Source organism: Pristiophorus japonicus, chromosome 3 (genome assembly GCF_044704955.1).
Source record: "Pristiophorus japonicus isolate sPriJap1 chromosome 3, sPriJap1.hap1, whole genome shotgun sequence".
In the NCBI taxonomy this organism is placed as follows: domain Eukaryota; kingdom Metazoa; phylum Chordata; class Chondrichthyes; family Pristiophoridae; genus Pristiophorus; species Pristiophorus japonicus.
In genome coordinates, this window is record NC_091979.1 from 98,404,532 (window position 1) to 98,421,097 (window position 16,566).

General features: G+C 44.2%; 1 protein-coding gene across 2 annotated transcripts in view; it reads right to left on the minus strand.

The window, feature by feature from the left end:
* Positions 1-981: 981 nt before the first annotated feature.
* gpd2 (glycerol-3-phosphate dehydrogenase 2 (mitochondrial)) overlaps positions 982-16,566 on the minus strand; it is a 231,470-nt gene continuing 215,885 nt past the window's right edge. Inside the window, exons 13-17 of one of the 2 annotated variants that reach the window (XM_070875618.1) lie at positions 13,031-13,189; positions 12,078-12,187; positions 11,883-11,961; positions 11,447-11,545; positions 982-3,136 (exon numbers count right to left, since the gene is read on the minus strand). In XM_070875618.1, coding sequence (XP_070731719.1) covers positions 3,011-3,136; positions 11,447-11,545; positions 11,883-11,961; positions 12,078-12,187; positions 13,031-13,189 — 573 coding nt within the window. In that variant the 3' untranslated portion in view covers positions 982-3,010. The remainder of the gene's footprint in view (positions 3,137-11,446; positions 11,546-11,882; positions 11,962-12,077; positions 12,188-13,030; positions 13,190-16,566) is intronic. The other variant, XM_070875619.1, reaches the window with a different exon arrangement.

Here is a 16,566-nt window from a genome sequence, read left to right on the forward strand (position 1 = left end):
AAATATACAAAATTGTTTACTACTCCACCAAATACAGTGTATGGGAATTCTTACATAAATGAAACTGGACTTTGTGGGGCATAAGTTTACTTTGTGCATAGTCCATGGAGCTATCAGAACACAATCTAAGCATATTACAGTGTGTAGAAAGAGCAGCCAGTAGATGGCCAAATATTTTTGTATGTTACGATGAGTGTGACAAAAGCTGATATCTCAGAGTACAAAGTAAGTTTTCCTGAAATTCCACAATATGATGCATGTGTTTAATTTGTGCTATGATTTAAAACAAGTCACTAAGTTGTAAATGTATCTTATTGCCTTGCATTTCTTTTCAAGCACAAATGTTTAACCATATCGTGACGTAGCAATTATATAAGATGCATCCCTCCTTTTAAGTATTAAGAGTTGTGATGAGCTGTAACTCAATATAATTGGAATATAATGGAACACACGTTGAAAAATCCTAATATAAACAAAACTAAAATGAGCACTAATCACAAATGTAACTGAAAACAGGCATAAAGACAACTTTTGAAAACAGAAATCTGCAGGTCGACACACAAATATCAGTATAATCAATCCAGTCATCGAAAATGCATGAATAGCTTTGTCTGATTACCGTTTTCTTTAAAATCACCCCCTTTATTCAAAAGTGACTGGAAAACGATGGTGGTGGGTGGGAGAATGGGGGGGAGGGGGTGGGTGGGTGACATGGGAGGCAGGAGGGGACTGGGGCGTGGGGGGTTGGGAGGGCATCAAGGGGGAGCAGCATGGAAGTGCAGAGGGTTGGGGGGATGTGGAGGAGGGCGGGGTTGAGGGGACGTGGAGGGGGGGTTGAGGGGACATGGAGGGGGGGTTGAGGGGACATGGAGGGGGGGTTGAGGGGACATGGAGGGGGGGGTTGAGGGGACATGGAGGGGGGGTTGAGGGGGCATGGAGGGGGGGGTTGAGGGGGCATGGAGGGGGGGGTTGAGGGGGCATGGAGGGGGGGGTTGAGGGGGCATGGAGGGGGGGTTGAGGGGACATGGGGGGGGGTTGAGGGGACATGGAGGGGGGGGTTGAGGGGACATGGAGGGGGGGGTGAGGGGAGGGGTTGAGGGGATGTGGAGGGGGACTGGAGGGCATTGGCGGGGAAGTGCAGGGGGGTTGGGAGGGACGTGGAGGGGGTTAGGGAGTGGAGGGGGGGTACATTTTGTAAGTTGTAAGAAAGGCAATTTAAGTCGATTTTTATTGGCACCTGCTATGACTACACAAAATGTGTGTGTGGCAAGAGGAAATAAACCATCAAAGACAGATGGGGTGCAAGAAAATCCACATGGGCAATAGATGCTAGGGAGTATTATCAGGCAGCAGCAGACTTTCTCCAGTTATGGAGATATTTCCCACAGGGACAAAACAGGGAGAGGTACTCAGTTCGAGTTTGTAGATGTTGAGCATCCGCCCACTTCACCATAATCCCAGAATACACAGGGAGAGAAAGGTTCAGCCTTTATGTCATAGTCTATGCACAATGTGCTACATAAATTCAACTGTCTGCATAGAAATACAAGTACAGTCCAAAATGTTTTACAATTTCAAGGTGGGGGGGGGGGATTTTAACTCTCCCCACTCTGCAGAAATGGAGCAGGCAAGCAGTTAAAATGAAGCCGCTTCAGTTTCTGCTCTGTTCCCACCAATCTCCGATTTTAACGTCACCGATTATGCCGCTGGATGAGGTGCCCACCGGACCCAGGCTGCAGTCTCATGCATAACTGCTAATCGGGGTCTTGTGACGGCAATAAGGCCCTGATGGCATGTTAAGTGGGGCCTGGGCAGGCAAGCAAAGCAGCCTTTGCAGCAACTGGTCAGTTACGCAAGGAAAGTCGCGATTTCCACTGCTGCAGACTCATTCCCTCTCATCCCCCAGTTAGGCTGCATTACGATCCAAAAAAACTGAGCGGCACAGGCCCAGCACCTGATCCACTCGACGGCAACAGATTTCATGATACAGTCATTAGGTGCCTCATTAACATATTCAAGGTCCCTAACACTGTTTTTTGGCCAGACCCAATATTTCAGGTGCTCTTAAGGCACGGGATGCTGAGCCCCAAAAACGGTCCTTTTCGGCCTCATTTTATTGTCTGCCTGGATAATGGGCACAACGAGGACCGATTTCTTCCCTAATAAGTTACTGTGATATGAAAATACTGTTTATAGATATATAGTAAGAAAAGTTAATGATGCGCAGCAAGTCTGTCTCTGAACATGGCGAATAGGGTAATTACTGATTAAGTTTGATACAATCAATGTTTATTAAAAAAAGATATAATTATTTGCAGATTTGTTGGTGGGACAGATCAATGGACATCAGTATGTCATTCTTCAATAAGCCCCATTATGGGATGAAAGAGTCACTCGCAAAAAGTTTGATGACTAAATGAAGTATTTTGAAGTCATTGAGTTATCAGGTTTGTATAACAGATGATCAGCTGGATGGACAGTAAAAAGAGATTGTCCCACACCATAACTCCATTTTCCAGTTAGCATAATGGAAAGAGCTCAACATTCAGAGACACTGCCCATAAAACATGAAGCCATTTTTGAGTTACTTTACACCTACCACTTTGGCACAGACAGAAAGAATTACTCTCCCCTCTTCCCAAACAGGAAGGAGAATAAATGTTGTACTATTATCCATTATTCTATTTTGAATGAATCTCAAATGTTGAAATATAAAAGTTTTTACAATTACTTGAGTTTATCAAAATTTACACCAGATATAAAGATATGTTATACTTGAATAATTTAGTAATATAATGCAACTACGTTATTGCTGTGAAGCACAATGGTCAAAGGAAAGACTTTGAGAAGGAAGTTATAGAATTTCATGCATCTTGTATGTTCAACAGGTGCAAAGCTCAAACAGTGCAAAATAAAAGTCCTGCAACATGAAGCTTTGTGCTAGCAGTGGCATCAGCAACTGGAAATCTTGCCTTCTCTTATGGCCCATACTGCATTTGGTGAGCAAAACTCACAGGCCTCCTCCACTGCGGAGCACAGGAATGGGATCTTCTTTCATCAGATTCTCTTCAGCCTTTTTCATCAAAATAGCCAATCTGCTTCTAGATATTGAGCCTTTCTGGACTGCACTCATCAACTGGAAGTAGAAGTAATTGAAGGAAACATTTTTACAGAAATCCACATTGATCATATTGTTTGTTAGCATAGTTTATCCATTGATAAGTTATGTGAAGGAGATTAAACAGTTCCACTGTACACGCATCATTTCAGCAAAGATACAAACACAAGATTTTAAGTTGTACTGTTATCCCAGCCCAATCAGGAAAGGTACTTACAGTTGTACGTGGAAGATCACACGGAGACCCATGTCAAAACCAAGATCATCAAAAAAAACAGAACATGGTGCTCACTTTCAACATGGCAGCATGTTCTGTAACATGGCAACCACAGATAATGGGGATAATTTCCACCTTCACTACGTGGGCAGTAATCGGATCCAGTGTATCACCTGTCGATTGTACAATCACCCCATTCTCATTGGAATTAATGGGCTGAAAATTGGGCAGGTTCTACAATGAGAGGGAGCTCCGTTTCACCAGATTACCACCCGGATGATGAAGGTGAATATTATCCTCACTTTTTCACTGTCGTACAATGTTCTGAGTTCAAGAAAACAGTGGAATGCGGGCAAGAATATTTCACTTTGATAAAGGGCCACGGACATGATTGCTGGATTAATCCCTGCTGATTTCCTTAAAACTGCTTCTAAAGTTAGCAGTTCGAGTTCTTTCACGGTGACAAACTTCTCTACTAACACTTACTGCACAAGAATCTCCGCTCTCAAAAGAGGAAACAAACGCTACCAACTAACACAATGGATTTACTCGAATATGGTCCATTTCTTCCTCAAACCATACAATGAATAAGATCATTCTCGATGGAGCATTTTTTTTCCCCCAGCGTTATAGAATATTCAGCATTAGTTTGTTTAATAGTTTGTTCATGATGCTGGAGATAAGAAAGCAACTCATTTTTTCTCCTCAGAGTAAAAGCTTTGAATCACCGAACAAGAATTTAAAGTTGCTAAATGCAGTAAAGTTCTTTAATTGGGATAGCTTTAGATGGAAATACCTACATTCCTAGATGTTTTCTGCAGTGTTAGGCATGGTTTGTAATTAGCATTTTTCTCACTGTATCCAATTCATATATTCTCATTATTTGTCTAGTTTCTGTATTCTGAATGTGGTTATAAATACTCTTTGTACCAAACAAGTATCATTAAAATGACTACAATCTTGGCATAACACCATTTCTTTTGCTGGAGGACATTCATGCCATCAGTGAAACTAACCATTCACCATTAAATCTCGTCACCAAGAAGATACAAAGTCAAATGTTCTAATTCTGCACTCCTGGTGTGGATCTCATGATTTTCTGACCATTAAAATAAAATTAGTTTTGGAACATAGGAACAGGAGTAAGCCATTTAGCCCCTTGAGCCTGTTCCGCCATTCAATAAGATCATGGCTGATCTGCGATCATGTCTCTAATTTTTAGATTATGTCCCCTACCTCGACTCCCCAACCAGCGGAAATAGTTTCTCTCTATCTACCCAACTGTTACCCTTAACATCTTGAAACGTTGATCAAATCACCCCATAACCGTCTAAGTTCTAGGGAATGCAACCCCAATTGTGTAATCTTTCATGGTAATTTAACCCTTGGAGTCCGGGTATCATTCTGGTAAACCTACGCTGCACTCCCTTCCAAGGCCAATATATCCTTCCAAAGGTCTGGTGCCCAGAACTGCTCACAGTACTACTGCCAGGTGTGGTCTAACCAGGGATTTGTACAGCTGCAGCATAACTTCTACTCCCTTGTATTCAAATCCTCTAGATAAAAAGGCCTGCATCCCATTAGCCGTTTTGATTATTTGCTGTACCTGTTCAGAATATTTTAATGATCTGTCTACCTGGACCTCCACTGTTTTTAGCTTTTCACAATTTAGAAAATATCCTTTTTAGACCAAAGTTGGATGACCTCACATGTGCCTACATTGAAATCCATTTGCACCAGTTTTGCCCTTTCACTTAACATATTAATATCTCTAATTTTATGCTTCCATCTCCATAAGAGCATAAGAAATAGGAGAAGGAGTAGGCCATCAAGCCCCTCGAGCCTGCTCTGCCATTCAATAAGATCATGGCTGATCTGATCATGGACTCAACTTCACTTCCCTGCCCGCTCCCCATAACCCTTTACTTCCTTATCATTCAGAAATCTGTATCTCCACCTTAAATATATTAAATGATCCAGCCTCTACACCTCTAGAGAATTCCAAAGATTCACGACCCTCAGAGAAGAAATTCTTCCTCATTTCTGTTTTAAATGGACGGCCCTTTATTAAACTATCATTGAATCATAGAAGTTTACAGCACGGAAGGAGGCCATTTTGGCCCATCGTGTCCATGCTGACCAACAAAAGGGTATCCAGCCTAATCCCACTTTCCAGCTCCAGGGTTACGGAACTTCAAATGCACATCCAAGTACTTTTTAAATGCGGTGAGGGTTTCTGCCTCTACCACCCTTTCAGGCAGTGAGTTCCAGACCCCCACCACCTCTGGGTAAAGATATTTCTCCTCAAATTCCCTCTAAGCCTTATACCAATTACTTTAAAGTGTGCCCCCTGGTTGTTGTCCCCTCTGCTAAGGGAAATAGGCCCTTTCTATCCACTATATCTAGGCCCCTCATAACTTTATACACCTCAATGAGGTCTTTTCTCAGCCTCCTCTGTTCCAAAGAAACCCAGCCTATCCGATCTTTCCTCATATCCAAGATTCTTCACTCCCGGCAACATCCTTGTAAATCTCCTCTGTAACCTGTCCAGTGCAATCACGTCCTTCCTGTAATGCGGTGACCAGAACTGCACGCAGTGCTCCAGTTGTGGCCTAACCAGTGTTTTATACAGTTCAAACATAACTCTCCTGCTCTTATATTCTATGCCTCGGCTAATAAAGACAAGCATGTATGCCTTCTTAACCATCTTATCTACCTGGCCTGCTACCTTCCGGGATCTGTGGACATATACTCCAAGGTCTCTTTGTTCCCCTACACCTCTGTGTCCTACTATGCCCCCTAGTTCTAGATCTAAACAGTAGTAGTGATGTTGGGGAGGGCATCAAACAGGAAATTAGGGGTGCATGCAATAAAGGTGCAGCAGTTATCATGGGTGACTTTAATATGCACATAGATTGGGCTAACCAAACTGGAAGCAATACGGTGGAGGAGGATTTCCTGGAGTGCATAAGGGATGGTTTTCTAGACCAATATGTCGAGGAACCAACTATGGGGGAGGCCATCTTAGACTGGGTGTTGTGTAATGAGAGAGGATTAATTAGCAATCTCGTTGTGCGAGGCACCTTGGGGAAGAGTGACCATAATATGGTGGAATTCTACATTAGGATGGAGAATGAAACAGTTAATTCAGAGACCATGGTCCAGAACTTAAAGAAAGGTAACTTTGAAGGTATGAGGCGTGAATTGTCTAGGATAGATTGGCGAATGATACTTAAGGGGTTGACAGTGGATGGGCAATGGCAGACATTTAGAGACCGCATGGATGAACTACCACAATTGTACATCCCTGTCTGGCGTAAAAATAAAAAAGGGAAGGTGGCTCAACTGTGGCTATCAAGGGAAATCAGGGATAGTATTAAAGCCAAGGAAGTGGCATACAAATTGGCCAGAAATAGCAGTGAACCTGGGGACTGGGAGAAATTTAGAACTCAGCAGAGGAGGACAAAGGGTTTGATTAGGGCAGGGAAAATAAAGTACGAGAGGAAGCTTGCAGGGAACATTAAGACGGACTGCAAAAGTTTCTATAGATATGTAAAGAGAAAAAGGTTAGTAAAGACAAATGTAGGTCCCCTGCAGTCAGAATCAGGGGAAGTCATAATGGGGAACAAAGAAATGGCAGACCAATTGAACAAGTACTTTGGTTCGGTATTCACAAAGGAGAACACAAACAACCTTCCGGATATAAAAGGGGTCAGAGGGTCTAGTAAGAAGGAAGAACTGAGGGAAATCCTTATTAGTCGGGAAATTGATGGGAGTGAAGGCCGATAAATGCCCAGGGCCTGATGGACTGCATCCAAGAGTACTTAAGGAGGTGGCCTTGGAAATAGCGGATGCATTGACAGTCATTTTCCAACATTCCATAGACTCTGGATCAGTTCCTATGGAGTGGAGGGTAGCCAATGTAACCCCACTTTTTAAAAAAGGAGGGAGAGAGAAAACAGGGAATTATAGACCGGTCAGTCTGACATCAGTAGTGGGTAAAATGATGGAATCAATTATTAAGGATGTCATAGCAGCGCATTTGGAAAGAGGTGACATGATAGGTCCAAGTCAGCATGGATTTGTGAAAGGGAAATCATGCTTGACAAATCTTCTGGAATTTTTTGAGGATGTTTCCAGTAGAGTGGACAAGGGAGAACCAGCTGATGTGGTATATTTGGACTTTCAGAAGGCTTTCGACAAGGTCCCACACAAGAGATTAATGTGCAGAGTTAAAGCACATGGGATTGGGGGTAGTGTGCTGACGTGGATTGAGAACTGGCTGTCAGACAGGAAGCAAAGAGTAGGAGTAAATGGGTACTTTTCAGAATGGCAGGCAGTGACTAGTGGGGTACCGCAAGGTTCTGTGCTGGGACCCCAGCTGTTTACATTGTACATTTATGATTTAGACGAGGGGATTAAATGTAGTGTCTCCAAATTTGCGGATGACACTAAGTTAGGTGGCAGTGTGAGCTGCGAGGAGGATGCTATGAGGCTGCAGAGTAACTTGGATAGGTTCGGTGAGTGGACAAATGCATGGCAGATGAAGTATAATGTGGATAAATGTGAGGTTATCCACTTTGGTGGTAAAAGCAGAGAGACAGACTATAATCTGAATGGTGACAGATTAGGAAAAGGGGAGGTGCAACGAGACCTGGGTGTCATGGTGTCATTGAAGGTTGGCATGCAGGTACAGCAGGCGGTTAAGAAAGCAAATGGCATGTTGGCCTTCATAGCGAGGGGATTTGAGTACAGGGTCAGGGAGGTGTTACTACAGTTGTATAGGGCCTTGGTAAGGCCACACCTGGAGTATTGTGTACAGTTTTGGTCTTGAGGAAGGAAATTCTTGCTATTGAAGGAGTGCAGCGAAGGTTCACCAGACTGATTCCCGGGTTGCGGGACTGACATATCAAGAAAGATTGGATCAACTGGGCTTGTATTCACTGGAGTTCAGAAGAATGAGAGGGGATCTCATAGAAACATTTAAAATTCTGATGGATTTAGACAGGTTAGATGCAGGAAGAATGTTCCCAATGTTGGGGAAGTCCAGAATCAGGGGTCACAGTCTAAGGATAAGGGGTAAGCCATTTAGGACCGAGATGAGGAGAAACTTCTTCACCCAGAGAGTGGTGAACCTGTGGAATTCTCTACCACAGAAAGTTGTTGAGGCCAATTCACTAAATATATTCAAAAAGGAGTTAGATGTAGTCCTTACTACTAGGGGAATCAAGGGGTATGGCGAGAAAGCAGGAATGGGGTACTGAAGTTGCATGTTCAGCCATGAACTCATTGAATGGTGGTGCAGGTTCGAAGGGCCGAATGGCCTACTCCTGCACCTATTTTCTATGTTTCTATGTTTCTATCCCCCCCACGAAGGGAAACATCCTCTCTGCATCTACCCTGTCAAGCCCCTTAGAATCTTATACGTTTCAATAAGTTCACACCTCAGTTTTCTACACTCCAATGAGTATAGGCCCAACCTGCTCAGCTTTTCTTCATAGGACAACCCCTTCATCTCAGAAATCATCCTCGTGAATCTTCTCTGAACTGCCTCCAATGCAAGTTTATCCCTCCTTAAATGAGACGACCAAAACTGTACGCAGTACTCCAGGTGTGGTCTCACCAACGCCGCCTTTCCCCTCACAATAAAGAGCAACATTCCATTTACTTTCCTAATTATTTGCTGTACCTGCATGCTAACTTTTCATGTACAAGGACCCCCAGATCCCTCTATATCTCAGCATTTTGTAAACCCTCCCCATTTAAATAATTTGCTTTTTTATTATTCCTACCAAAGTGGATAACCTTACATTTTCCCACATTATACTCCATCTGCCAAATTTTTGCCCACTCACTTAGCTTGTCTATTATCCCTTTGCAGATCTTTGCGTCCTCCTCACAACTTGCATTCCCACCTATCTTTATATCTTCATCCAAGTCATTAATATAGATTGTAAATAGTTGAGGCCACAGCACTGATCCCTGTGGCACCCCACTAGTTACAGTTTGCCAACCTGAAAAAGACCTATTTATCCCGACTCTCTGTTTTCTGTTATTTAGCCAATCCTCTATCCATGCTAATGTTACCCCCAACCCCATGAGCACTTATCTTGTGCAGTAACCTTTTATGTGGCACCTTATCGAATGCCTACACTGCTTACAATGCCGCCTAGCTTTGTGTCATTTTATGCAAAATTTGGATATATGGCTTTCTATCCCATCATCTAAGTCATTAATAGACATGGGTTAGAATTTCCTAACAACCCGCAACTGCCCGATTGCCACCCAAAAGACTGCTAAGATTCCCAAGAGTATCGCGAGTGAAAACTTCCCCCCCAAAAAAGAAAAAAAACGCCCAGCGAAAAAAAAAGAAAGTTGCATCCCAATTCTTGGCGAAAAAGTGGAATTTAGGGTCGATTGGGCAGTTCCTAAAGAAAATGGGTGATAAATTAAAAAATCACTAAAAATTTACCCCAAGGCTGTGGGTTGGGCCTCAGTGGAGAAAAACACAAAATATTTTTTCAAAAAACAGAACATAAAAAATCATAAAAACATTCTCAAGACCCTTTTAACCTAAATCACCACAACAGAATTTTAAAATAATGAGTAGAAAACCAATTACTAACTTTTTTCTTGCAGAGCTACTCACCTACCGCCCAGCTCCGCTGATTCTCATGGGTGTTTTTTTTCATACTTACCTATGGGTCACCGCTGAGCCAAATATCGCACCAGGGCGATCTGTGCACGGAGCACACCAGCAGTCTGCTCCCCAGCAGTACTTCGAAACCGCCGGCGTGACTCACTGGGCAATTTCTCGCTGACCTGGTTAACGCCTACAATGGCCAATGCCATCCAGAAATCGGGCGGTAAGCCAATGCAATTTCTAGCCCATGGTGAATAGCTGAGGCCCAAAATACAGATCCTGTGGGACACCACTAGTCACAGTCTGCCAATTAGAGTACCTACCCATTATCCCCACTTTCTGTCTTCTGCCACTCAACCAATTTCCTAACCCGGTCTATAATTGGTCTTCAATTCCATGGGCTTCAACTTTAGTCAACAGTCTCTTATGAGGGACTTTATCAAATGCCTTCTGGAACTCCATATAAATAATATCTATAGACATTCTCCTATCCACTACTTTAGACACTTTTTCAAAAAATTCAATCACATTGGGTAGGCATGACCTGCTCTTTACAAATCCATGCTGGTTCTCACTGATCAACTGAAAATTTTCAAGGTGTTCAGTCACCCTATCCTTAATTATAGACTCTAGTAATTTCCTGACAACAGTGGTAGGCTAACTGGTCTATAATTCCCTGGTTGCCCTCTCTCACCATTCTTAAATAATGGAATGACATGTGCAATTTTCCACTCTAAAGGAATCAGAAAAATATTTAATACTTAATGTTAACACTGAGCATTAATATTCCTGATTTTAACACATGGATATCAGCACCTCATGGCTGTGCACATCAGTTTCTATTTATTGAAACTCGGGTTTATTTATTACATTCTATAATCTATATAACTGACTGACAGAGGAAATAAATTAAAACAGTTTGCTTACACATTTGAGATACTCACAGTCATTACATTCAAATAAATATATATAAAAAAATTGTCATGCAAGACACAAAAGGGAAATATTCTGCAATCTGCTACCCCAATGCAGTTATCTCCAGCTCATCTCAGGAGGGACAATTACCATTTCCTTTGCCTTGATCTTGTTTGTTTAACTTGACACAGCGAAGAAAGACCTGACATTGACCAAAATCCCTAGCATTAATTTATCTCGTGTTCTGCATTCATCACTGTCACCATAGAGGAAAGACCTGGCAGATATTTGAAATACCTACCTAGGACAAGATCTACAAAAACAAACTCTGCTTTCAGAGGAAAAATAAACTCAAAACGCTCTTGCGGACAAAGTCAAATAAGCAGATCAAGAACCTCAATTTTATCTTAAGTGAAAATTAAATTAATGTCAAAAGGCTGAACTCTTTATTCAAAGAAGGAATCTTAGTGAATAACCTAAACAATTTAAAATTATTTCCAAATTACACCATCATTCCCTTTAAAGGATTCTAATGGAAATGATAGATACCCACCTGCAAGAACTCAACTAGTTCTACCTGCCCATTCTTATTTATGTCAACTTCAATTAAAATGTCATGGAGCGTGTCTTCATCCACCTTATAACCAATACTCTAGATGAAAGATAGACAAAGATCAAATAGTTTGGGATTTTAAAATGCATTATTACAAACTCATATTTACTGCAAAGTAGCTTTTATAAGAGATTTATTCATTGTCGAATGGGCTCCTCTGCCACTGATAAGTGTTTCCACTGTGACTAAGTGTTTATTATGAGAGCTCTGTAATAACAGTTTGAGGTTTCACTTAATTTTGTGTGCACAGTATTTAAAATTGTCTTGAAACAGAATAAAATATGGACTGCTTTCACAGTTTTCTGTAAATAAATCTGCTTTTAAATAGTGAGACCAATCTTTAAGTACACCTGTGGCAGTAAAGGATTATTTTTACCTCTAACACACGCTGGACATCAAGAACTGTGATAAAACCCTTCTGTTCCTCATCAAATTTCTCAAACCTTTTTTTGTATCTGGAAAAGTAAATATACCAATTTGAACCAGTAAAGGGTTAAACAAAACCATCTGGAACAGGTAAATGGGGAGGTTGTGGAGGAAAAAGGAAAAAGGAAAGAAAATCATTTTTTACCTATCCACATCTGAAGGTGTCAGGTTTATTTCGGTGTTGATTAGTTCATCAGATCGAACCTTGTAGCCCATTTCATGGTACAGAAACTGCTTAACAGCATTCAATTCATCCTAAATATATGCAACAGGAATTAGATTCACGCTGTTAGGAATTAAATATGTAATAATGATTAAATTATGGCAAAAAAGTTACATTTATTATTTTACATTATTATACATTCTAATCAAAGCAATCTACACTATGTAATTCAAGCATCTGTTTAAAATCCACGGTGCAATTTAATGAGTAGCGAACAGTGATAAAAGCAGTAGCTGTTTAAAAACTACTGATAGATAATAAACTGAATGAACTTAAACAAGGACATATATTTGATGAGCAATGAATATTATGTGAGAGAGTAAAACTGCAAGTAATTATTAATTCACCAAGGCATCTATATTTCCTTGGTTTGTGTATTCCCATAAAAACCCTACAGCCACAGGATAATTTGTGAAAACACCAATCCTTTAAAAAAAACACAAAAACTCTTTGCTGCAAATTATGGAACTGTTATTTCCACACTAGATCACTTCACTTCAAAAACCAAAATCTAGCCAGTAAATTTCTAAATGCTGCATTCTCTACTGAAATCCCACTCAGATCATCTGATTCAATGGATTAGACACATTTTGAATAAAATGAAAACAATTATTAAAAGTGTATTGATATAAGCTATCTCATTTATTTTCAAATGCATAATTCATTCAATAAAACAGGGGCTTCTTTGCAGCAAATACTAAGAAGGACAGATGTTTGGTCTGTGCAGAGGCATTTATTATATTCAGCTCGCAGTAAATAATGAAAGAACAGTGCAAAAGAATCCTACAGGGTGTCATCTGAAATTATCAACATTTTATCTGGCTAGAGAGAGCCATCTACTAAAATAAAATTTATAAAAAAAATAAGTAGATCACCTGGACCCGCTGCTCACTCCAGTTCAATTCTGAGGCCATTATTTCCACTATACGTGGAAGTGCTTCTTCAGCAGCCTGCACATTCAGGAACGCAAGCCGTGTACGACGTGCAATGATGTCAACAGCAGTGCATGCGTATTCTTTCACAGCATATTTCACCTAGACAAAGTGTACAGACTTTTTTTTATATTTAAGAGACATTAAAGCCTAAATGGTCTTCCCCCACCCCCCAAACTTCAAAATAGGGGGGCTTGTAAACCCCAACAGTGTCAGTATGCCATCGGGACTGAGGTGCAGCACATCTTCCTTCCGCCTTATTGGCTGACCTTGCTGATCAGCCAATTTACATAGGCAGAGACATTTAAGGCTGTCTAAATACAGCCTGCAATGCCTCAGATATGCTGGGCAGGTAGCAGAAATTAGTGAAGGGTGGGAATTAAGCCCCAAATGGGCCCTGAAGAGAGGAGGATTGGAAAACACCTGGAGGAATGGGAGTGAAGGGGCGGGGAGAGGCAAAGAGGAAATTGAGGCTGGAAAATACCTGCAGGAGGGGCGTAGACTTGTTGCAGTAGCAGGATATAAAAGGACAGTGGCAGCACAAAACAAACAACTTGGGTGAAAAAGATGGCAGCCAGATTGAAGAATTCAGCGGAAAACTTCACCTGCATGTCCCCATAATTGGAAATTCACTAAGCATTTTGTGGAGGGAGGTGGCCAAGGCTGCCACTTTCTTGAACCTTCAATCCAGGAAGATGCTTAGCAATCTCACCAGAGCAGCCACAGCAAGCTTCCTGCTTCTTCCTTGCAATTCATCAATCCATTTATAAATGCGGCGTCCTTCATTCATTATCCTCAAGGTGCTAGAGGAGTCAGAGATCACAGTGGGATCTGACAGCGGGGTGCGGAGACTGAATGGTCAGCCTGCTCAAGTCTCTGGGATGGGGCTTGAATTCACAACTTTCTGACTCAGAGGCAAGAGTGCGACACAATGAACCACAGCAGACACCCCCACAAGACCTGAATTAGCTGGAGACGCCACAAACATTTGCAACCACCCCTTAAAAGCGACCTCCTGACCAGTCAATGGATGATTTGGTCATCAACCTTCAGTGTTTGGGGGACTGTTTAGAGAGAACAACGGAAACAGTTTCTGAGAGTTTTGGGGCAATATCACTCAGGGTCTGCAGAATCTAAGGGCCCACGTTTCAGCCTCAGTTGCTCCTGATTTTTTGGAGCAACTGGTGTAGAACGGAGTATCTTAGAAATTCAAATTCTCGGCATTTAGTTTGCTCCAGTTCTAGTCAGTTAAAACAGTTTCACTTTGGAACAGAATTTTTTTTTCCAAAAGGGGGCGCGTCCGGCCACTTACGCCTGTTTTCAAAGTTTCGGCAGTGAAAACTTACTCCAAATTAACTTAGAATGGAGTAAGTGAAGATTTTTGTACGCTCGAAAAAACCTTGTCTACACTTTAGAAAATCAGGCGTAGGTTACAAATCAGTCGTAGGGAATGGGGAGGGGCGGGGGGGGGGGTTTAAAGGGAAGTTTACAAACATTAAACACTTCAGTTTTACAAATACAGAGCCATCATCAATAATAAATGATAAAAACATCAATAAATCAACCAATAAATCAATCAAAAAAAAAGAAGAAATATATTTTTTTAAATCAATAAATAAAAAAATTTCTACTTACCGACTGCAGCACCGGGAGCCCTCCAACAGCGTGCTGGGATGCCCTCCCTCCCACCAGTTTGTCTCTGAGAGTGTCTCTATCTGTCTGTCTGTGTGTGTCTCTCACTCTCTGTCAGTGTCTGTGTTTCTGACAGCGAGGGGAGGGGGAGGAGGGGGGTAGAGGGAGAGGGGAGGGAGGGAGGCAGAGGGGGAGGGGGTGAAGGGGGAGGGAAGGGGGTGAAGGGGGGGCAGGAGAAAGGGAGGGGGGAGGAGGAGGAGAAGGGGAAGGGAAAGGAGGGGAGGAGAAGGGGAAGGGGAGGAGAGGATAAGGGGAAGGGGGGGAGAGGATAAGGGGAAGGGGGAGAGGATAAGGGGAAGGGGGGAGAGGATAAGGGGAAGGGGGGAGAGGATAAGGGGAAGGGGGGGAGAGGATAAGGATAAGGGGGGAGAGGATAAGGGGAAGGGGAAGGGGGGAGAGGAGTAGGGGAAGGGGGGGAAGAGGATAAGGGGAAGGGGAAGGGGGAGAGGAGAAGGGGAAGAGGGGGAAGAGGAGAAGGGGAAAGAGAAGTGGGGGAGAAGGGGAAAGAGAAGGGAGGAAGGAGAAGGGGGGAATGAGAAGGGGGGGAAAGGAGAAGGGGGGGAAAGGAGAAGGGGGAAGGAGAAGGGGGAAGGAGATGGGGGGAAAGGAGATGGGGGGGAAGGAGATGGGGGGAAGGAGATGGGGGGGAATGAGATGGGGGGGAATGAGATGGGGGGGAATGAGAAGGGGGGGAATGAGAAGGGGGGAATGAGAAGGGGGGAAAAGGAGAAGGGGGAAAAGGAGAAGTGGGGGGAAGGAGAAGTGGGGGGAAGGAGAAGTGGGGGGAAGGAGAAGGGGGGGGAAGGAGAAGGAGAAGGGGGGGAAGGAGAAGGAGAAGGGGGGGAAGGAGAAGGAGAAGGGGGGAAAGGAGAAGGGGGGAAAGGAGAAGGAGAAGGGGGGAAAGGAGAAGGAGAAGGGGGAGGGAGGCTGAACGGGCTGGGCCCGGCCGGGCCCAAGACTTCCAGCACCAGGTAGGTGGCGTTGGGTCGGGTCGGGTCGGGGGTCCGGGGTCGGGAGCGCGGGGGGGAGATCGGGTCCGGTCCGGTTGGGGGGGGGGGGGTCGGGTCGGGAGCACGGGTCAGGTTGGGGGGGGAGGAAGGAGGTCGGGTTGGTTCAGATAGTGGGGGGGGAGGGAGGGAGCGCGGGTCGGGTCGGGGGGGTGGGGAGGGGGCATAGGGAGGTCGGGTCGGGTCATGTCGTGGGCGGGGGGAGGGAGGTCAGGTTGGGTCGGGTCGGGTCCGGGTTGGGGGGTCAGAAGCGCGGGTCGGGTCAGGGGGGTGGTGGGAGGGAGGTCAGTTCGGTTCGGGTCGGGAGGGGGGGGGAGGGAGAGGGAGGTCAGGTCGGGTGGGGGAGCGGGTCGGGTCCAGTCCGGTCTGGGGGTGGGGTGGGAGGGGGGGGGGAGTGGGAGTCAGGTCGGTGTCGGGGGAAGGGGGGGGCGGGGGGGGGGGGGGAGCGGGAGTCGAGTTGGGTCGGGAGGAAGCAGGAGCTAGGTGTGGGAGGCAGCCTTATGCATGCAGCCCCAGTGAGACCATTCGGCCAGGGCTAGGGGCTGCGTGCTTCGGGCCCCTCCCACACAGTTTTGGGCGCCTGGAGCTACTGCACATGCGCGCCCACTGAGGCGCGCATGTGCAGAGGTTCCGGCACTGTTTTCAGCGCAGTGATCTAGCTCCGCCCCCTACAGCTCATGCTGCGCCGTGCCGAGGGCCAGAGGACCAGCAGGGAGCCGGAGAATCTGTAAGTTCTTTTTAGGCACACTTTGTGGCGTGAAAAACGGGCGTCCAGGTCGG